The sequence below is a fragment of the Chanodichthys erythropterus genome, chromosome 9 (genome assembly GCF_024489055.1).
Source record: "Chanodichthys erythropterus isolate Z2021 chromosome 9, ASM2448905v1, whole genome shotgun sequence".
Lineage (NCBI taxonomy): Eukaryota > Metazoa > Chordata > Actinopteri > Cypriniformes > Xenocyprididae > Chanodichthys > Chanodichthys erythropterus.
In genome coordinates, this window is record NC_090229.1 from 14793032 (window position 1) to 14815761 (window position 22730).

At 37.6% G+C, this 22730-nt stretch overlaps 1 protein-coding gene across 2 annotated transcripts; it reads right to left on the reverse strand.

Annotated features, from left to right (window-relative positions):
* Window positions 1-1611: 1611 nt before the first annotated feature.
* Window positions 1612-22543, reverse strand: mllt1a (MLLT1 super elongation complex subunit a). Of its 2 annotated transcripts, none has more exons than XM_067393639.1 (12): window positions 22446-22543; window positions 17666-17846; window positions 15164-15246; window positions 13119-13262; window positions 12883-13008; window positions 9091-9720; window positions 8011-8101; window positions 7443-7554; window positions 6684-6783; window positions 6147-6215; window positions 4354-4425; window positions 1612-4269 (listed from the first exon to the last, which is right to left on the reverse strand). In XM_067393639.1, exons 1-12 carry the CDS (start codon window positions 22455-22457, stop codon window positions 4141-4143), a joined length of 1749 nt encoding a protein of 582 aa, XP_067249740.1. In that variant the 5' UTR covers window positions 22458-22543; the 3' UTR covers window positions 1612-4140. The 2 variants fall into 2 exon arrangements, with proteins under 2 accessions (XP_067249740.1, XP_067249739.1); XM_067393638.1 differs by having other exon boundaries at window positions 6138-6215.
* Between the last annotated feature and the right edge of the window lie 187 nt (window positions 22544-22730).

Here is a 22730-nt window from a genome sequence, read left to right on the forward strand (position 1 = left end):
AATATGATGATTTGATGCTCAAGAAATATTTATGATTATTATCAATGTTGATAACAGTTATTTACATTTTTATTTCATGATGTTATGATGAATAGAACGTTAAAAAGAACAGCATTTGTCTGAAATCTAAATCTTTTGTAACATTAAACACTACCGTTCAAAAGTTTGGGGTCAGTAAGAATTTAAATTTTATTTTTGGGGGATAGAAATAAAATTAATACTTTTATTCCTCAAGAATGAGTTAAACTGATCAAAAGTTACAGTAGAGACAATTATAATGTTAGAAAATATTCTATTTTAAATAAATGCTGTACTTTTGAACTTTCTATTAATCGAAGAATTAAAAAAAAAATGTGTACACAACTGTTTTCAACATTGATGATAATAATGAATGTTTCTTGAGCATCAAATCATCATATTAGATTGATTTCTGAAGGATAGAAAACAGAAAACAGCTGTTTTAAATTGGAATAATATTTCACAATATTACTGTTTTTGTTTGTATTTTTAATCAAGCAGCAGAAGATACTTCTTTTAAAACATTACAAAATCTTACTGACCCCAAACTTTTGAATGCTAGTGTGTATATTATATATATATATATATATATATATATATATAGTCAAACCAAAATTTATTCAGACACCTTGAACATTTCATTAATACAGTTTATTCACTATAGTTAAAAAAAGAAAAATAAATAAATGGTAATAAAATATGACAGGATGGTCAGGTTAGGTCATGGTCAGGTCAAATGTCTGAATAATTTTGATGAGTCAAAATCTTTATCAGTTTTACTGGTAGTCCACTGTATGAAGAATTTTTGGTTATGTCAGTTTACTTTATTTTGCTATCCTCACTTACATAAATGAACTATAGTGTCCTGCACCCACTAGTAAAAATATATCAAAAATGTCTGAATTTTTGGTTTGACACACGCATATACATTATAATTATATATATATATATATATATATATATTTTATATATATGGGTGATTCTATAATTGCAGGTACATTTGGAGTCCAAAGTCATTTTTTCTGAATGGTTATATTTTTAATTATTAAAATAATTTGTTATCATGGAACACAAGATGTTATATTTTTTGTAACTCTGTCAAACTCTGTTACCAAGGTAAAGTGAGAGGGAGAGAGTGTGAATGACCTTCAATTACAACACTTATATAGTTATGACCTGTAACAACTTCGTTTTTTAAAGAAAGAAACCGAAATAATGACAAAGTATTATACTGATCAAAAGTGGCAACATTTATGTTATAAAATATTTCTCAAATAAATGCTGTTTTTTGAACATTTCAATGATTTCAACATAAGCAATGTTTCAACATAGAATTTCTGAAGGATCATGTGACACTGAGGAATAATGATGCTGAAAATTCAGCTTTCCCATCACAAGTAAAAATGACATTGAAAAATATATTAAAAAGTTATTTTAAATTGTAATAATACTTAAAATACAGTAAAACGGTGATATTGTCATCAAATAAATGTACCTGTAAAACAGTTTAACCTGGGGTTAAAAAGATGGTTTAGCAGTTAACCTAGCTCTTAATTAAACTAGCAATAATAGACAATGTGAACAGTACTCAAATGACTTTATTCATAATATGATTTTGCAATAAAAACATAAAAAGTAACATCTTTTGCCCTTATTACAACTTGCATCATATGACCACATGGTGGCATTGTATGCCAAGTTTAACACGTCATACTAAAGGTTACTCTTCTGTTCAGATCAAGGAAGGTTTTCTACCACGTTATCAAAACATATGTAAAAACCCAGACCTCCCCAAACCCCACGGATAAATACAGTAAGTCCTTCTGCGCTCACAAACACAAATAAAACCACCACTGACTGACAAAAAACAGCTCTCTGCACCTGCAAGCGAAGTATGTGAAAATGATACAGTATTAACCGTCGATTAATGTTTCCTTCAGCTCCTGTAGATAAGATTCCGACTGTTTACTATACATAAGTATCTATGTAATATGGTTGAAATATATGCCCCTCCATTAGTGTTGTTACTTTGCTGCATCCCATGTACAAAATACAGAGGTTCTTCACTTTCCTTCTGGAAAAAAAAAAAAGAAAAAGCTTAAACTAGCTGGTCTCAGATGGATGAATTGACTAACAAGTGCCCCAAACCCCATTAAGACCAGCAAACTAGCTTAAGACTTTTTTTCAGCATGGTTTAAATCAAATACATTAACTCACAAACACTTGTTCGTTTCACAAATATGCAGTCCTCCCCTTGTAGTGGATAATAATGAGGCTACAACAAAACAGATGCTAGTAGAAATTCAACTGATATGCAAACACACCCTGCCATCAACTCATATATTGGCCTGAAGTAACAGTTTCAAGTTCTCATGGACACGTTTACAGTCTATCATGATATTTATGTGCTGATACAGAGAAGAAAAAAAAAAACCCAACTAAAAATTCCTTTAAAAACTGGCAATTCTTGACACAAAACAATTGACAAATTAATATCATATTGCATGTAAATATTGTATAAAATTCTTAAAAATACAGTTTAGACAATTAAGTACTTGAGTCAACAAAGCCAAAAGTGCAGAGGTACATAAATAAAAAAAAAATTAACCCCCTCAAATAATATATATATATATATATTAAAACAAAAGAAAAAAAAAAAAAAAACCTGGGTGTTCTCAGTGGGATGTCTTTTCAGAGCTGCCACTCAAGTTCACCTAACTCCACCCCTTTGCCTCTTGCCCCACCCCTTTATGACAGGCTGACCCAACCAGTATCCGGTCAAAGGTTAAAGTTCACGAACCAAGAGCTGGGAGTTAAAAGTTCACGCACATGACACTCAATCATTCTCTTGCTGAAAAACGCACAAACATCCCTAATTGTTTCAAAGCTATAAACGTTTTTTGTTCACTAAGATTCAGACGAATCAGTTGAAGATTCAAAACCCATGCAAACGAAACTCCCAGACTCTCACAGGGTGAAGTTAAGGGCATGTGGTCTGCAGCTCAGGCCACGGAGCCTCTTAAAGCTATTAGCATAAGAATGGACAAACAGAGGTGAAGTCGAGTGAAGCTGAGATGTAGTCGCTCTGAGAGTGAGAGTGAGAGTGAGAGTGAGAGAGAGAGAGAGAGAGAGAGAGAGAGAGAGAGAGAAAGAGAAAGAGAAAGAGAAAGAGAAAGAGAAAGAGAAAGAGAAAAAGAGAAAGAGAGAGAGAGAGAGAGAGAGAGAGAGAGAGAGAGAGAGAGAGAGAGAGAGAGAGAGAGAGTGAGTCGGAGTCTGAAGCACAGTGAATCTACAGACTGCTGTTCCGGCAGGGGCCACTGAAAAAAAAAAAAACAGCTCGTCTTGTCCTTTTCTTTTGTCTCTCCCGCTTAATCTAATGCATAAACCAGATATGATGACAGAAACACACAGAGATCAACACAGATTTCCAAATACTTTCACAAGCTGCACTAGCAATGCACAACATTTAAGTTCTAAGGCCCGTTTGGCGAACACCTAAATGAGGATTGATGCATATTGGCATACAAATCGGAATCTCCCTGGGACGATATCCAGGTATCCCACATACACAGAAGGACTGACTAAAGTCGGAGTGAAAGATAACACTGCTGTAATTGCTAAGAGCACAAATGAGATGGTGTGAAAAAGGCACTAAGACTAGCCCTAGAGGATAAAAAGCGATACATTCATGGCGTGTGGGGCTTCCTTTTTCCGACCACAATCGATCAAAAATACCTTGAAAAACATTGGTACAAAAATAAAATATAAAAGGTTGCAACCCTTGATGCATCAGTGCGTATGGCTACAGAGAGACTTTTTCTTTCCAGCCGATTCGATTATGACCTTCCAGCAGTCCTGGCCCCGTTAAGAAGAGATCTTCCTGTCCGACAGGATATTGAGAAGGAGAGAAGAAAAGTGTTGTAGTGTTGGTTTACAGTCGAGACGCCACATAGCTGCACTTCCTCCTCAAAATACTGTACGATTCACTCCTTTTCATGATTTGTTTCCCCACTCTTTTCATTTCCTGTGAACAGACTTTCACCTTTTTGCAGCCCTCTCTCAGGACAATAGAAGTGAAAAAGGGCAGCCTCCCCCCTCCCCCCAGCCTTGATGGACTTCCTGTCATGTGGCAGTGGCCTCCAGGTAGCTCTGTAGTTTACGGACAGTTGACTCATCCAATGAGAAAAGGTCAAAGTCAAAAGTTGTGTTGGTGACATTAAAGTGGCCGGTCTCCTCGATGAGGTTCACGATCTGGAGGCAGGAAGCGGGTCAATGGTGTTTGTTCAAAGCGTTTACACAAGCGCAAGCTATTTTAATTCACACGCAAACACCCACCTGCTGTAGAACGTTACGCTCTCTTAATGCCATTAGCCTGCGATGAAGGTCTACTAGCTCTTCGGTGTACGCCTGAAACAAGAGGAGATGATGATGTCGGGAACGAGAGAACAGGAGATCAGTTTTCTACTGTGGCTCCAAAGACATGTACAAGCTTGCATTAGGACTAAAAATAATAATCAACATATTTACTGAAATTAGATGTAAAGGGCAGCTTTACAAACTAGTACTAGTAGCAGGATGTCATGCATTGTGCACTGACTGAATAGACCTCGGCTCCAAAACTAGTGAGCTGCCTACCTAGGCAGCATTTCAAGGCATCAGGCTCCTGAGATGGAGGCTGTTCCAAAAGATTTAAATTTTAAAGAAGCAGAATAATTGTTGTTGTTATTATATATTATTTAGAGTAGTTGTTGTAATTATATATTTTATTTATATAATATAGTTATTATAATTTCATTAAATATTTTGGTAACACTTTACAATAAGATTTGTTAACATTAGTTAACTACATTAGTTACTATGAACTAACAATGAACAATACTTCTACAACATTTATTAATCTTAGTTAATGTTAATTTCAACATTTACTGATGCATTTTTAAGAAAAAAGTGTTCATTTTTGAGAAAAAAAAAGTTAATAAAAATGTTCATGTTAGTTCACAGTGCATTAATAGCCATGAACAAAGGTTGATAAATACTAAAGAATATACTGCTCATTGTTAGTTTATGATAATTAATGCATTAACTAATGTCAACAAATGAGACCTTATTGTAAAGTGTTACCTATATTCTTAATAATAATAATTATAATAATATTATATAATTTATTATTCATTCAATACATAATAATGATAATAATAATAGTTATTATATAATTATAATAATAATAATTTTAAAATATATTAATAATCATCATTAATTTAATTAAATAAAATGATATTTAATTAAATTATTAATAATGATGATAATTATTAATTTTAAAATGAATAATAATAACTATAATTATTTGTTGTAATTCTATAATGTATTTATATAATAATTTTGAATAGATTTTATTTTCTTTAATTATGTAAGAAGAACAATTGTTTTTAATATATGTAATGTAATAATGAGAACAGTGGTTGTCATTATATATTTTATTTATAAAATAAATGTTACTGTAAAGCATTAATTAATAATAGTTATTGTATCATTGATTTAATAATGTATTGCTATTTTTTATTAAATATTATTGCTATTATTGAAATAATATTTATTATTATTCCTAATGAATATTAGTCAAATATATACCCCAATTTTTGTGTTATGTATTTTTAGAGTATATGTGCGTTCACAGCATGTCATAATTGCCGCAATTATGTGATTTCAACTTGTAAAAAGCGTTCATGTCCTCGTAGAGCCTGTGAGATGGGAATTGTTTGAGAGCTCCTATTTGTACCACCTGACCTCTTCAGGTTAATTTAGGCATTGATAGTGGTGCCACAGAAACACATAATTCCCAGTCCGAGGATGTGAACAGCTCTGAATAGAACGTCTGTACGTGTTGTCATCTTGAGACAATGGTAAGAACGGCATGCCGTGAATGCATCATATCACTATTAGCTTAGGAACAGGCTAATGGAAAACTATTGAAAATCAATTGCAAATTAAGTTCCATTTCAGTTAGCATCCCTTAGAAGGGCAGCTAACAATGTTTTGGAACAGAGGTCTAGTTGGGTCGAGTTGATCAAAAAGAAATAACTTATGGAGGTAAGAGGTGAAAAATTAAAAGGTTGATTTACCCTTCCTACCTTGTCGTATCCCTTCTTCAGAACCTTTTCTTGACGTAAACAAGGGTCGGGACTCTTTCTGCCTGACACCTGCATGATAGACAGACAAAAGGAAACCGAGAGGAAAGGAACAAAATAGAGAAAAGAAAGAAAATCATATAAATGGACTAAAGAAGAGGTTTAAAGAATGATTAATCAAGACAATGATCTATGGCAGTGTTTTTCCAGCTATAGTGGACCAGTGCCTGGAGCGCTGCTGAAACCAAGTGGTGCTCCAAATCCTAGTGATCTGACTGGCAGCACCCAGTTTAGCAGCAACCCACAGTTACTGGATCAAAAGCTGTGTGTCGCCACCTCATTTCAACACTGGGCGCAGCGTAATCCAAGAACTAATGCCAATCGTCCATCATCCGACAGTGGACAATCAAGTTTCAAAGGAGCAAAAGTGTGTGCTGTGAGTGTGTGCTGTGAACTGAATGTTTGGCATGACTGAATGAATAAACACACCAATTGGATGTCAGTTAAGAAGCTCACACACAGTCTTGAATATCAGTTCACCTTGTTGTTGGTGGAGCTGTGTTTCTGTGGCTGGGGGGGTGGGTCTCGACTGGGACGCTGTGGCCCGTCACTGCAGTCACTCTCGCTGTCTAAGCTCAGTCTGTGAGGGGCAAATATCAAACAATTAAACCCTAGAAGGAAATAAAAGGATTAACCAAACAAAATATTTAAAAATTCTGTCATCACTCACCCTTTTGTTGTTCCAAACCTGTATGACTGACATCTGTGGAACACAAAAGAAGATTCTGAAGGATGTTGGTTAAAAAAAAAAAAAAAAAAAAACGGGCTCGGTTCCCATTGACTTCCATAGTATGGACAAAAAAATACCATGAAAGTCACTGGGAACCGAAACCGTTTTCTTGCCAACATTATTCCAGTATCTTTTTTGTATTACACAGAATAAAGTAAGTCATACAGTTTTGAAACGACACGAGGGTGAGTGAGTCAAAGTTTTTCTTTTTTGGTTTAAATTTGGATTTAATTGTATGCAGCAAACTTAATTTTAAAGAATAATTAAACACTGAAAAGAAAATCCTATTCTACCAGTCTTCTCACACTTCCAACTTCACAAAAGTAAGTCTTTCAAAGCAGCTCAGCAACACTTGAGTGAGATGAAGAATAAAGAGAGGCGTATGAAGTGAAGTGTTTACTCTGAGCAAACAAATCCGTTCTCCGCCTCTGCTAACATTGATTACAGGGACTTAAAGCATCTGAAAGACCTGCTTAAACAAACATTGGCAAGAAAAGGAGGAGAATGACCTGGAGTCTCGACTGGGCAGGTTGTTCTTGACTGGCGTCTCTTCGTCTGAGCTGCTATCGTCATCATCAGACTCCTCCGACTGGAGGTCCTCCACCATAGAGCGCAGCGGGCCTACAGACCAAAGTCCAGAATGAGCATTTGCAACATCTACAGTGGTTTGGTTTAACTTTCAAACTCCCACTTTAAAGGTGAAATGTGTAGTTTCTGTGCCACTAGCTAAACCAAACTGTTTGAAAACAGTCATTATTTTTCAAATTCAGATTTCCTTAAATTAAAATGTCCCGCTCCAAACTCACACTATTAGTTAAGCCAATGTTCTGTGCCGGGCTGGCTGTTGCAAATTAAATGGGAAAGGAACAAGCCAAAGACAAATTACACACATCAAAAACAAGCCCCTCATTCCTTCATTTTAAGGAAGTGCTTGTTTCTGACACATCCTTAACCCTCTCCATGGTAATCGATTAAAGCAGCAGTCTGATAACCTTGAGTTAAAGTATAGTAGGGAAATCTATTTATGGATCTGACTGCTTATCAGGACACTCCTTGCAGTAAAAGAGCAGATCCTACCTTGGCCTTGTTTCTGTTGTGGCTCAAAGTCTGAGTCGGAGCTGGACTCTGAACTGGAGCTGGAATTAGATGGACTGGAAGGTGCTGACTGCTGTGGGAAAGAGTGGACAGAATACAAATTAAAGAGTTTGTTTATCACCAACATTAGCTAAGGTTTTAGATCAGGGGTTGGCACCTTTTTAACAGTGTTAATCTTAGTTTGTATATATTTTTTTCAAAATACATTTAATTATAATTAATAAAATGAATTAAAAAAAAACATTTTATTGCATAAAAATTCAATTTAACACCATGTTAAAAAGATCTCTATGGAAGCTTGTTTCCACCATGGAATAAAAAATTAAAAAGGTAATTGCAACTTTTTATAATTCTCAGAATTGCGAGTTACAAAAGTCAGAATTGCGATTTACAAAAGTCAGAATTGCGAGTTACAAAGGTCAGAATTGCGAGTTACAAAGGTCAGAATTGCGAGTTACAAAGGTCAGAATTGCGAGTTACAAAGGTCAGAATTGCGAGTTACAAAGGTCAGAATTGCGAGTTACAAAGGTCAGAATTGCGAGTTACAAAAGTCAGAATTGCGAGTTACAAAAGTCAGAATTGCGAGTTACAAAAGTCAGAATTGCGAGTTACAAAAGTCAGAATTGCGAGTTACAAAAGTCAGAATTGCGAGTTACAAAAGTCAGAATTGCGAGTTACAAAAGTCAGAATTGCGAGTTACAAAAGTCAGAATTGCGAGTTACAAAAGTCAGAATTGCGAGTTACAAAAGTCAGAATTGCGAGTTACAAAAGTCAGAATTGCGAGTTACAAAAGTCAGAATTGCGAGTTACAAAAGTCAGAATTGCGTGTTAAAACTTCGCAATTGCGAGAAAATGATCGCATTTCTAACTTTATATCATTCTGGTGGCGGAAACAAGCTTCCATAGATCACCAACCCCTGGCTTATTTAAATAAATCAATACATTTTATTGTGGAAAATATAAATTAAAATGCAACTTTTTCATTCATTAAAAAAACGTGTTATCTTGATTTTAAATCCAAAACAAATCCTATAAACAAAACTATTATCACATAAGTCTAACCTCAGATTTAGACGAGGCCTCTTCATCCGAGTTGGAGTCATCAGATTCCGGAGGCTTCTTGGACTCCTTGACCTCCTGGGTGTCTGACTTGCCCTTGGCCCAGCGTCCCTTCTCTTTAGAGGCCTTCTTGTCCACATATCCTGAGGAGGCTGTGGAGGAAGACGCGGTCCGGGGGGAGGTGCCGGTGAATCCCCCACCGCTAGAGCCTTTTGACCCCTCTGAACCCCCCTTCTTTGGCTTCTTGACACTAGGTTTGGGTGACTCCGCATTGGAAGGTCGTTTGCTGGGAGCTTTTCCATCAGCCGCTCCACCTCCCCCTCCACCACCAGCCGACCCTGCCCCCCCTCCTTTAGGAGACATGCCTTCCATTTTGGACTCCTTCAACGTGAGTTTGGGCTCCTTGAAAGCAGCTTTGGGCAGGACTTTGTTCTCGTCTTTCACTTTGATCTCTGTTTTCTTGGATGATGAGGATGAAGATGAGGAAGGGTCGCGACTACTTTTGCTGCTAACATCCCGGTCACCGTCCCCTTTGGATGTGGCCTTGCTCTCAGAGTCTTTTCGTGGCCGCTCTCGATGCTCCTTGGCCATTTTGTGGGATTTGGACACTTTGCTTCCCTCTTTACTGGGCTCCTACAGGAAACAGTGTTAGTTTTTAGTCTTTACAGAATCAAATTCTGCCTTTGGTTAGCAAACGATTAAAAACAATAATCCTAATTCACCAAGTTAGATCGGAATTGTAACATACAGGGCAGGACAATATCAATATATGATAATTAGGGCTTTTCACACGCCGCTTAACCCTGGATTGTCATCGTTTTAAACCCCACTTTTAACCCAGGGTAAAGGAACATTTCACACTTGCAATTCAGAAATGGTGTTAGCACCGAAAGAAACCCTGCTCCGGAGCACAGTTAGCGCTGCCACATTGTGGTGTAAAATGTGTGCAGTGGGAAATGATGTGCGTTAGAATGTTACTACTAGATGCCAAGCAACCAACAACCAATCACGTGCCTCATATTCATGTGCTTTGGGTCACGCCACGGAAACTATGCGTTGTATATAAACAGACGATTCAGCGTGTAATAGGAAAAATGACAAACACCGACAAAAAAATAAGTGAAACTGGAGTGAAGAAGAGACCATTTCCTTCTTATTTTTATAGTCCGAAAAGCCAAATCCGAAAAAAACCCCCTGATATTACAGTCGGCAATGTGTAATATGAGGACGCACAATTCTAGAGCCTTTATGTAAACAGGTCAATTTACTAGTCATTTTGGACATCTCTAATATATTAATATCGTAATCATTCAGTAGCATATTATTACTATCTGTCACCATTTACCATGGTACAACACATTGTCAAATACAACCAAACAGCAGATCTCCTATTAGGATAAAGCACACAGTTTGAGACCTTTAATAATAAAATAATCACAAAATGCCATTAAAGCGTATCTTAACTGCGACTATATAACCCATCTGTGACCTTCACACAAAGGTCATCTGCTGTATTAATGAGGCTGTGCTGAGATTGGGAGCTAATGGGGATGCTGGAAGACGCCCAACACTGGATGATCACAGTAAATCAACAGCGAGCGACTGACCCCCTTTACTGCACTAATGAAAGATGCCGCAGAGTGACCCAGACAAAGCGCCAGTGCTCGGATATGATAAAGCGAAGGTCGTTTAATAGAGATATGACACATGTCCTACATAATGGACTCCTAATTCCTACTGAAATTATCTAATCTGCTGCTTAGAAGTAAACAAAAGGATGAATAGAGGAAGCTGTGATCCCTTAATATCTTGACAGGTTTCCAGTATTCAGGTATACATGATAAAGTATTTGAGAAGAAATACAGAGGGGTCCAAAAGTCTATAAATCAGAATTTAATTGTTAACATAACTTATAAATGAAAACAATTATAATTTGAAAACATAATTATAATCATAACATAATTTAAAGGGTTAGTTCACCCAAAAATGAATTTTTTTTTATCCCCCATAGAAAGCAACATAATTACCTTATTCAATGTCCAGAGAAGTAAAGACATCGCTAAAATAGTCAATGTGAATACAGTGGTTCAATCTGATGGATCCGAAATGGTCAATATTCATATTCATGCATTTCTATTAATATTTATTTTAATCATTTATGGCTTATGATTTATCAGTTTCACTTTTGATTTCCTATATTTATGTACTCCCACTTTATATATTAATTCTTATCATATTTTCAAGTATTTACTTGTTATTGTACCCTTATGGTTATTTTTATTTTATATTTAAGAGTATGTATGTTATGTTCAATTGTTCTTCAAGTGTTCCAGTGTGACAGGTCACGCTGACACGTTTGTGGTTAGACATTGGACGCCTGCCAAGTACTGTAGAAGTGATGTTTTTCAGAATTAACCATTTGAATTTGAATCTGATCAAAATATGTCTGTTATTTTTCCTGATGACATTTAAAAGGGTAAGATTTGCAAAATTCCCCAAAGGGGGTCAAAACAACTCATATCTATTTTTGACACTGGACACTGAACTATTTTTGTCTATGACAAATGGGTAAAAAAAATTAACCTTTTCTTTTAACAAAAACATCCGTTTGTGTGAGATGTAAATTTCCCTATATGCTCATGGTATAAAGCTGACCGGGTCATTGATAATTCAGCTTTTTCCCTCCTTTGCTCTCCTTGGCTTTTGCTTCTTGTCTCTTATCTGCAAATGTCTTAATTATTGCTCTTTTTGATCATCTATTAGATACAATACTCTGGATTTTACAATACTCTAAATTTTATTATTAACTATTGACTGCTTCTTTATGGTTGTTATTTTTCCTTTTGGTTTTATTAAATATTTTCATTATCGATTAAAGTTTGCGTGTGAGGCTAAATTTAATTGTAATGAATAAATAATTTTCCATCAACTTTATCTACTGCCTGGATCTCATTTTCACAAGTTTTTGCATCAAACCTTAATGTCATCAAGCAACGAGAATAATTTTTTTTTTACATCCGAACGCCGGCTCAGTATTGGCTGAGCAGTTAACATGAGCACCACAACGTATGCATGTGATGCTGACACTGAAGCTGGCCAATACTTAGCCGACGTTCAGAAAACATTCTTAACTTGTGTTCTGAAGATGAACGAAGGTCTTACGGGTTTGGAACGACATGAGGGTGAGTAATTCATGACAGACATTTCATTTTTGGGTGAACTAACCCTTTAAATGAAAATGAACTACTGTTCAAAAGTTTGGGGTCTGCAAGATTTTTTAAATATTTTTGAAAGAAAACTTATGCTCACTAAGGGTGCATTTTTGACCAAAAATACAATAAAGCAATAATATTCTGCAACATTATTACAATTTTTTTTTAAAAAATTCTATAATCCTATAATTTCTATAATTTATTCCTGTGATGACAAAGCTGAGTCAATGTTAAAAACAGATCTTTGTTGAACAAAACGTTCAAAAGAACAGCATTTATTTGAAACAAAATTATTTTGTAACATTGTAAATGTCTTTACTGTCACTTTTGATCAATTTAATGCATCCTTTAAAAAAAAAAAAAAAAAAAATCTTCCTGACCCCAAACGTTTGAACAGTAGTGTAATTTTGATTATAAATATTTTTTACATCACAGCCTTTTCTCAGTTTAAAAAAAAAAAAAAGTCAAAATCCCTATTTCCAAGTTTAATACTAATTTTCTGTTTGATCTCATAATTTTGGACCCCAATGCATAAAAAGAGAAACAAGAGCACATCATTCAGATGATGGCATATTCTTCAGACCTTTGATCCTTGTGAGGTCTTGCTCTTCTTAGGGTCAGAAAAGGCAGAAAGTGGGATAGTTGGAAGCATGGGGTAATCTGGACTGGGTCTTGGGACCACTTCTGATCCCTCTGGGACCACCATGATCTGAATGAGAGATTAGAGCACCAAACATTTTCCTTAATAAACTGCAAAAAAAACAACAACTTTATGTTGTTTACAACTGGATATAATCAGAAAACAAATGCACCACTCACCCCTCCAGCCTTGACCAGCTTGCGACGGAAGTCACGAGTGGGATTATTGAAGGTGAGTTTCTCACAGCGCAGATGATTGACAGGCGGGTTGCCCTCCAGGTTGAGGAAGAGGTCGTAATTGAAGCACACCTTCTTTGGCTCCTCCTGTGTGAATCGCATTATTCAGTGATTCCATAAAATCATCTTATAAGATGATTTCATATAAATCATATATCTTATAAAAGGTGCAGTAAGTGATTCTGAGAAACACTGTTGATATTTGAATCAACCCAATCAAACACACCACTCTCTTCATTGCTCCACCCCCAAAATGAACAAACACACAATGAAGAGTGGATGCCTCTGTATCATAGCTGAAGTGAAGCTAAATAATGCTTCATTAAAAATTAATCAAAGATGACGGAAGAACAGAAAAATGAACCTACGGTACCCAAGAGTATATACAACAAGAGTTTGTTGTTAGTCGCCAGCAGCACACCAGCTCCAGACAAAACAAACCTCTCAAACCTGTCCTGTTACTATAACATTACAACAAACAAACAGCAAAACTAATGTTACTCACATATAGAGCGAAAACTAGTGTTGTCAAAAGTACTGACCTGGTACCAAAGTGAAAACTGAAATTACTGAAATTTTAAAAAATGACAATACCAACATTTCCCCCTAGCATTTTGAGCGCTGTTGAGCGGATTCTTAAACGCCTCTGATTGGTTATTGTGTTCAATCACTCAACAGATATGTCTGTGTTTGGCTACAATGATCAACACAAAGGAGCATTTGAAAGCACGCGGAAGTGTTTGAAAGCGTTTTGAAAGTGGGAGCATTTGAAAGCAGGCATCTATCAGCAGACCGGTCCACTGATAGACGCCTGCTTTCAACCGCTCCCGTGTGTATCTGTGTACGCTCTCAGTGAAGAGCATCAAAGGTGTCTATTTACAACATGTTTTTGAAGCACTGATCATTGTAGCCAATCACAGACATATCAGCTGAGCATGTGAACACAGTGGCCAATCAGTGGCGTTTAAGAATCTGCTCAACAGCGCTCAAAAATGCTAGGGGGAAATGCTGGTATCGTCACATTTTTAAAATTTCAGTTCCGACTTGGTACCGAAGCCTGTAATTTTGACAACACTAGCCAAAACAACGCAACCTTCATCCATTTTTCTTCCCGCTTGGGTCTCTCCAGCGCTGGAAAGCTTTTCTAATATTAACACAGGTCCTAGAGCTCTTGCCTGATCAAAACCGTTCTTTTTCCAGTGCTTTTCCTTTGACCTTCTCTCTTTTGTAATGTCTTTCAGCTATCTCTCTTTCTTCAAATCTCCCACTTGCTCACTATCTCCCCTCCCCCACATAAGTGGACACACCCCCTAATGCTGATTGGCTACAAGTGTGTTGTGGTGCTCAGTCCGATCTACTTTAAACAAAATTTCTCAGAAATCTCTTACTGCATCTTTAATGAGCAACTCAAGCATTGAAGTGAGACAACAAAGCAGATACTGGAGTAATTCTAGAACTTTTCATTGGGGGGTGGGGGGGGGATCTGCCAGAGCTTCATTCAAGATTCAAAAGCAAAACCTCAGCAAAGATCAGAATTACAAATCAAACATCCAACATTCTCCACCTCAATCTTTTTATCTCGGTCCCTCAGCATGCAGAAATCTGTGAGTTGCTGAAAACAACTCAGGAAAACAAGACTCTCTGTAGGCTGGGGATGTTTTCCAGACAAGATTCGACAGATACGGTTGCATATCACAAGCCTGTGAGTCAGCGGGTGGGCTTGAAAAAGAGCATAATTGTTTCGCATTATGCCAGTTAGCTCATAAGGCAAATCATTCTACGGTACCTACTTAATGTCACTGAGAGGAAGTTCACAAATGACAAGACAGAGGAAGAGAAGCTGATGCTTTGATGAGTCACAGAGTGAGAGAGGGATGTGTGCGAATGCAATTGTAAAAAAAAAAAAAAAAACCACACTATAATAGCAAATAACAAGAGACAACAGCAAGAGGACAGGAGAGTTAGAGGAACAGACTTAGATACCTTACCTTGTTTTTGAAATAGACCTCTATGGGCATCAGAAAGCCAGCATAACCAGACTCCTCAACCTTGTATGGGGGCTCCTTACACACTGACATTAAAATGAATACATGAATTATTTCACTGAAAATTTCTGCATATGTATATTTAAAATAAAAACTTGAGAACAATGACATTTTTAATGTTTTTGAAAGTATGTGCAGCATTTAATAAAAAAAAACGCAGTAAAAACAGTAATTTGTGAAATATTAACATTTTAAAAAGCTGTTTTCTATTTGAAAATATTTTAAAATGTAATTTCCTGTGATGGCAAAGCTGAATTTTCAGCATCATTACTACAGTATTCAGTCTTAAGTATAATTTAATGTTTGATTATTGTTAAAGATTGTTATTGTATTACATTTTTTCCATTGTGTTAAAGTTTCTTTTACAAATAAGAAAGGTTTTGCTCATTATTATTACTTGTTACATAATTTTTGCTCTGATTGCTGGAAAGGAACAGAGTTAAGTGTGCGCACAATAATTTTGGGCGATCTTCCCAAAATTTCATATCACGATCTTAAAACAAACAATCACAAACCACAATCTGAATTGCGATCTTCCCAATTTTGAGATGTACTATCAAGAATATCCAGACTGGAACAAGCCTATTTGCACAATTTAAACACAGTATTGCACTAAACAATGAGTTTTCAAAATAGTCATTAAACCCTGAGTTAAACTTTAAAACACTGCACAGTCTTCACTGTATGAATTAAAGGTGCATATTATATTGGCAGTTGAATAACAAGAGTTCAGTACATGGCATACAGCAAGTCTCAAACTCCATTGTTTCCTCCTTCTTATATAAATCTCATTTGTTTAAAAGACCTCAGAAGAACAGGCGAATCTCAACATAACACCGACTGTTACGTAACAGTCAGGATCATTAATATGTACGCGCCCAATATTTGCATATGCCAGCTCATGTTCAAGGCATTAGACAAGGGCAGCCAGTAACGTCTGGATCTGTGCACAGCTGAATCATCAGACTAGATAAGCAAGCAAGAACAAAAGTGAAAAATGGCAGATAGAGCAATAATAACTGACATGATTCATGATAACATGATATTTTTAGTGATATTTGTAAATTGTCTTTCTAAATGTTTCGTTAGCATGTTGCTAATGTACTGTTAAATGTGGTTAAAGTTACCATCGTTTCTTACTGTATTCACGGAGACAAGAGCCGTCGCTATTTTCATTTTTAAACACTTGCAGTCTGTATAATTCATAAACACAACTTCATTCTTTATAAATCTCTCCAACAGTGTAGCATTAGCAGTTAGCCATGGAGCAAAACCTCAAACTCATTCAGAATCAAATGTAAACATCCAAATAAATACAATACTCACATAATCCGACGCATGCATGCAGTATGCATGACGAACACTTTGTAAAGATCCATTTTGAGGGTTATATTAGCTGTGTGAACTTTGTTTATGCACTGTTTAAGGCAAGTGCGAGCTCCGGGGGGCGGAGAGCGCGAGCATTTAAAGGGGCCGCAGCATGAATTGGCGCATTTCTAATTATGCCCCAAAACAGGCAGTTAAAAAAATTTATTTAAAAAAATCTATGGGGTATTTTGAGCTGAAACTTCACAGACACATTCAGGAGACACCTTAGACTTATATTACATCTTGTAAAAAACATTCGATGGCACCTTTAAATATAGATCGATTCTTATTAAAACTATTAAAGTTATTCAGTTAAGAGCAGCGAGAGATTTTTGTATTTTGTAAGAGGCGAAAGCACACCGCTTTAAAGGAAAGGGATGACATGCGGCACAATGATCATATTAACTTGACTATCATGTTTTCATAATCGTTAGAAGCCAAAATCGAAACCGAAACTAAAATTTGATTCTTCACACAGCGCTACTGCTGTTGAATTGTTTTTCAAATGCGTCACCACACATGAAAGACACATGATAGGGACACCTGATATAATTCGACCAGTCAGCACAGTCATTGCTGTATTTTAACATTATTGCAAGGACATAAAAGATTTGCTTAAAAAGTAGATTTTAGATGTCTTCAAGATCGATCACAATATAAACCACCCTTAAATGATACATTCAAATTATCCCTCTGTCCATATTATTATCAAGTAATGTGAATAAAACAAAGCTATCTTTGATCTTAGACTAGCACTGTTAGTCCAAGACATGTGACACCTGGAATGCATGAAGTGTAATGGGTTGATGTTTAATCTACTGACAAGAGTTTCATTTCATCAGTCATCCGAGGCTGCTTATTTGCAGCCTAAAGTATTGATTTAGTATCAGCAATGAAATACTAGATGCTGGTATTGTACCAAGCCAAAATTTTTATATTGATCCAACCCTAACCTTAAATATTTAAAAAGGAAGCATGCTGCTCCTCACGACGTGTAACATGTCATGTGGCTCTCATATGCAGTTTTTGAAGATTGAATTGTGAGTGGTGGTGCAATATATGATCTGTGAAATTTACCTCTCTTGGGTTTAGGAAAGCTCTCGTGCAGACGGAAGACGACTTTATCCACAAAGTGCTGAATGTCGCTGTTCTCGGGGCCTCGCACAAACACCATCCAGTCATGGGTGAAGCCCTCTGATGTCACCTTCTTCCTCAGCTGGGCCCGGTGACCCAACTCAAGCTTTACCTGAACCGTGCACTGCAAACACAGAAACACATATTGATTAAATGCTTCAATAAGACTGAGGTCAGTTGAAGTTCAGTAGAGGAGACCAGCAGCATATGCACACACACATCAATACTTAAAGTATTGACAATGTGAAAGGCTATATCACATAAAGGGTGCTTCTCAAACAGAAGGCTGCATCCTTTGGAAGTTTCTAGACTAGAGTCCCTTCTCAGCATTAAACGCTAGAATGAGACAGTCTACCAAGTGCACATGGCTACGTCATAAATGTTTAAATACTATTTAAACTTAATTTTGGAAAAATACTTTGTATTACAAATCTTTATTGGCTTTCTATTAATGCAACACAGTGAATGGCAGCCGTCTCCCAGTGGCTTACATTATTGGCAGTTTAGTGTTAAATTCTTTACAGCAAAACAAAACATCTATACTTTCATGTCTGAAAACATTATTTTTGTCTTACATTTCATAATAAACTCAAACGAGCTCAGTGTGGACTCATTTTCCGTCAGTTTATTTTCTTGAATTTAAATGTATACAAAGGATTGTGGGTCATTTAAAGGCCGTGAAGGATGCTTCCTTCAAAACAGGCCAGAAGAAGGATGCGAAAGGAAGGCTGCCTTCCAAGGATCCTTCAGATTGAGATGGCCTTAAGCGATGGTTGATGACGTAGCAGCCAAGATATGCAGCCTTCATACACACACACACACACACACACACACACACGTGACAAGTAAAATCACTGTTACAAAATATTTCCATTTCAAATAAATGAACAATGTATATTAATGAAATGTAACAATGACCTTACTTTTCACATACACTATATTTCCAAAAGTATTGGGACACCCCTCCAAATCACTGAATTCAGGTGTTCCAATCACTTCCATGGCCACAGGTTTATAAAATGCAGACTGCTTCTACAAACATGGGTCGCTCTCAGGACCTCAGTGAATTCAAACGTGGTACCGTGATAGATTGCCACCTGTGCAATAATCCATACGTGAAATTTCCTCACTACTAAATATTCCACGGTCAACTGTTAGTGGAATCATAAAGTGGAAGCAATTGGGAACAACAGCAACTCAGCCACGAAGTGAAAATCACAGTAAAATCACAGAACAGGGTCAGTGCATGCTGAGGCGCACAGTGCGGAGAAGTCGCCAACTTTCTGCAGAGTCAATAGCTACAGACCTCCAAACTTCATGTGGCCTTCAGATTAGCTCAAGAACAGTGTGTAGAGAGCTTCATGGAATGGGTTTCCACGGCCGAGCAGCTGCATCAAGCTTTACATCACCAAGTGCAATGCAAAGCGTCGGATGCAGTGGTGTAAAGCACGCTAGTGCAGTGGAGACATGTTCTCTGGAGTGACGAATCACGCTTCTCTGTCTGGCAATCTGATGGACGAGTCTAGGTTTGGCGGTTGCCAGGAGAACGGTACTTGCCTGACTGAATTGTGCCATGTGTAAAGTTTGGTGGAGAGAGGATTATGGTGTGGGGTTATTTTTCAGGGGTTGTGCTTGGCCCCTTAGTTCCAGTGAAAGAAACTCTTAATGCTTCAGCATACCAAGACATTTTGGACAATTTCATATTCCCAACTTTGTGGGAACAGTTTGTGGATGGCCCTTTCCTGTTCCAACATGACCGCGCATCAGTGCATAAAGCAAGGTCCATAAAGACATGGATGAGCGAGTTTGGTGTGGAGGAACTTGACTGGCCTGGACAGAGACCTGACCTCAACCCGACAGAACACCTTTGGGATGAATTAGAGCGGAGACTGCGAGCCAGGCCTTCTCGCCAACATCTCTGCCTGACCTCACAAATGCGCTTCTAGAAGAATGGTCAAAATTCCCATAAACACACTCCCAGAAGAGTTGAGGCTGTTATAGCTGCAAAGGGTGGGCCAACTCCATATTAAACCCTATGGATTAAGAATGGGATGTCATTAAAGTTCATGTGCACATAAAGGCAGGTGTCCCAAAACTTTTGGTAATATAGTGTATGTGTGTGTATATGTATATATGTATGTATATAAATATACATGTATATTAAAATCTAATAAAATATGTATTGCATTGTGTTTTTCATATTAAGAAATAATGTTTATGCAATGTTGCTTTTTTTGTCCTCCTAAAAAAAAGGACAAAAAATGGATTCCATCACATTGGAAAATCATCAAACTGTAGGGAATTTTATTTGTGGAAGACTGTGTTTTAGTTGAGCTGAAAAAAAAAAAAAAAACTGTTATTGAAATAGCAGAGAAGAGTTACTAATAAAAAGGCCTCTAGACACCCAAATCTGAGTAAGAATACCTTTCATACACATGCTCAAGCTAATCATCTGTATCATCGACTGGTTCTGCCAAATGGCCAGAAAAAGCCATCAAGGGAATTCCTTGAAAAGCAGCCAGGAAAAATGAACACTGCCCACATAGGGTGGAGATGGGCCAGACTGGGTTCAGGTGCCCAGAGATGCTCAGCAGCTGCTGTTGACTCGAACCCCTGAACTCGTGGAGATTTAAGAACCGGAACAGAGAAGAAGATTGAGACAAGCTTCTTTTCTCTTTTTTTTTACTTTTCAGAAAGATGGTAAGCATAAGAAAGAGTGGAAGGAAAATCTTATTGGCTGCCGTCTGGCCTGTTCTTCCTTTCACCATAAAGCTCTTTAACTCCCTGCGTTGGCTGACACCGCCACTTGTCCGAGCCAAAACCCGCCAGCCAGTCCTCGACGCTGCCAGGCATCAGAATAACCCCTATGAGTCCATCTCTCATTCACTCACCCACAAGCCCCAGCCGTGTCACATATATAGACAGACAGTGAGACAAAAGCCTGGCTACCCTCAACGACAAGAACCACTGCTCTTTTTCCAGAACTCGCCATTTGTAATTTCATCACAGCAACTTGCCTTGAAGTAACGATTACAAACGCTACCTACATAAAAGCTGTTCTACCCCGCCTGAGAGGAACATGACCATCCGAATATGAAGACGATACGAGACAGACAGGAGACGTACACAATAAGAGATTCAACACATGACCACGCTAATCCCATGGAGAAAAGGGGTACAAAGATCAAAAGGCCTTTTTGAAAAGGAGTAGATTAAACAGGAGGACAGACAAACACTACCGGCTCCCGGTCTCACAAGACAGAAGGGTGCAGGTCTCACAAATCCCCAGCACAGACACACTCACATCACTTTTTGTTATAAAATGTGAAATAGACACAAAAGTGGCAGACGGGATTCCTCTCAGGTCACTGCTATGATACAGATTATCAGTCAAGCACAGTAAAAATACAAGCAGGTCACGTGTAAGCCGACAAAACAACAAAACAAGTCTCAGAAGAGTTGCTGCAATGCTGTTGTCAAAGGCTGGAAAACATCATGAATGAATGAAACGAGTACAAATACAACTCTATTTCATTACTTGAGAAGTGGAGGGATTTCTAAAATCACATTGAATAAAAATAAATTATCTCTTTGTTTTGAGATTCACTTTCATGCGTAGCTCGTGTAACTGCAATAAGTAGCCTAAAGCAGGATTATGCAAGTTAAAAGGAGGAAAACAAACAATACAACCGGACTGATGATGGAATAGCAGGATAAACAGCTCATTAATATTAAGCAGTAATGCTTAAGCAAAAAATGATTTTTTTTTTCTACATCGAGACAGCTTTATTATTAAAGTACTAACATATATAGTAATAACCTAATCAAAATGTCAAATCAAAACACAAATTATTGCTGTTGCATTGAAGCTGTCATAAAGACGCCATATTGATGTTGTATGATTTTTCACTAGTGACAATAACTCTAGCAGCAGCTATAGTAATTTTAAAGAAATGTTGAAATCCCATATCACTGTGTGATAACTTCACAGCAGTAACAATAACTGTAGTGGAAACAGGCACATTTTTGTAATGGGACACATTCAACATTAATAACAGAAAAAGTTTATTTCTAAAATAATGTATTTCGTAGCAGCAAAAGCAATTACCCTACTGCAGACCAGAGACACAAGGCAAAACGTGTAAAAATAGCTATGATCTTCATCTACAGCATATGATCACTGCTGCTGCTCATAAATCATATTGCATAAAAGGGCAATTAATTAGCCTTGGAAGGAGACAGATTCCCGCTTTAGGAGTCCATCAGGGACCCGCACCCTCCGAGCAGACCCGTGCAATGCCCTCAGCCTCTCTCTGTCAGGAACACTAATACACGAAAATGCATGTTCCTCATTTCCTTTAATAAAAGCCGCAGACTGTAGTGACTCCCGGGCCAGAGAGAAGCACAGGACAAAAACACTCTCCTTTGTGTTTCGGCTGGTACATGCACGACTTGCCTACTGCAAAAGCTGGCGCACGCATCCAGCCCTTTAGGCTGAGCTGATGTCCCCAAATACCGATGTAGCTTTAATATGCGTGGCCAGCTCGAGTCAGATAGCTGAGAGGAGGGAGGAGGGAAGAGGGAGGGGGGTTATATGGGTCCGATCCGCTGCTTTCACGAGCCCCAAGTGTCCACATTCAGTTGCAATGGTGGATTTCTCTAAGCGCGCGCTTACAAAAGTTGACTTCACTCCATGCAACAGCAAAAGCGTTTCATACTCTACCTGATTCTCCATAGTTCACCGGCCTGATGAAGGTCCTGTTTATTTACAGAAGGCTTTTGAGCGGCTGCTCCCGACTCCTCATTGTGTGTCAATTCCAGCCCAAAACCGGAAACTAGACGGTTCCCCTCCCCTCTCCGGACCTCTGGCATGCACCCAAAACAGAAAGCGTTTGTGACCAATCATATGCCGTCTAGGATGCGATTTACGCCGCCCAGCCAATTGTGAAGCGCGGTGGGCGGGACTTCCCACGGGCTGCCTGTACTGGTAGGTAATAATTAGAGATTA

Excerpts from the sequence above, each read along its gene's own strand:
- mllt1a (XM_067393638.1), bottom strand. Across the intron at positions 8,102-9,090 it reads AGGCCTCGTCTAAATCTGAG|CAGTCAGCACCTTCCAGTCC; the intron begins GTTAGACTTATG and ends TCTTTCCCACAG. Across the intron at positions 6,216-6,683 it reads ACAGCTCCACCAACAACAAG|GTGTCAGGCAGAAAGAGTCC; the intron begins GTGAACTGATAT and ends TCTATCATGCAG.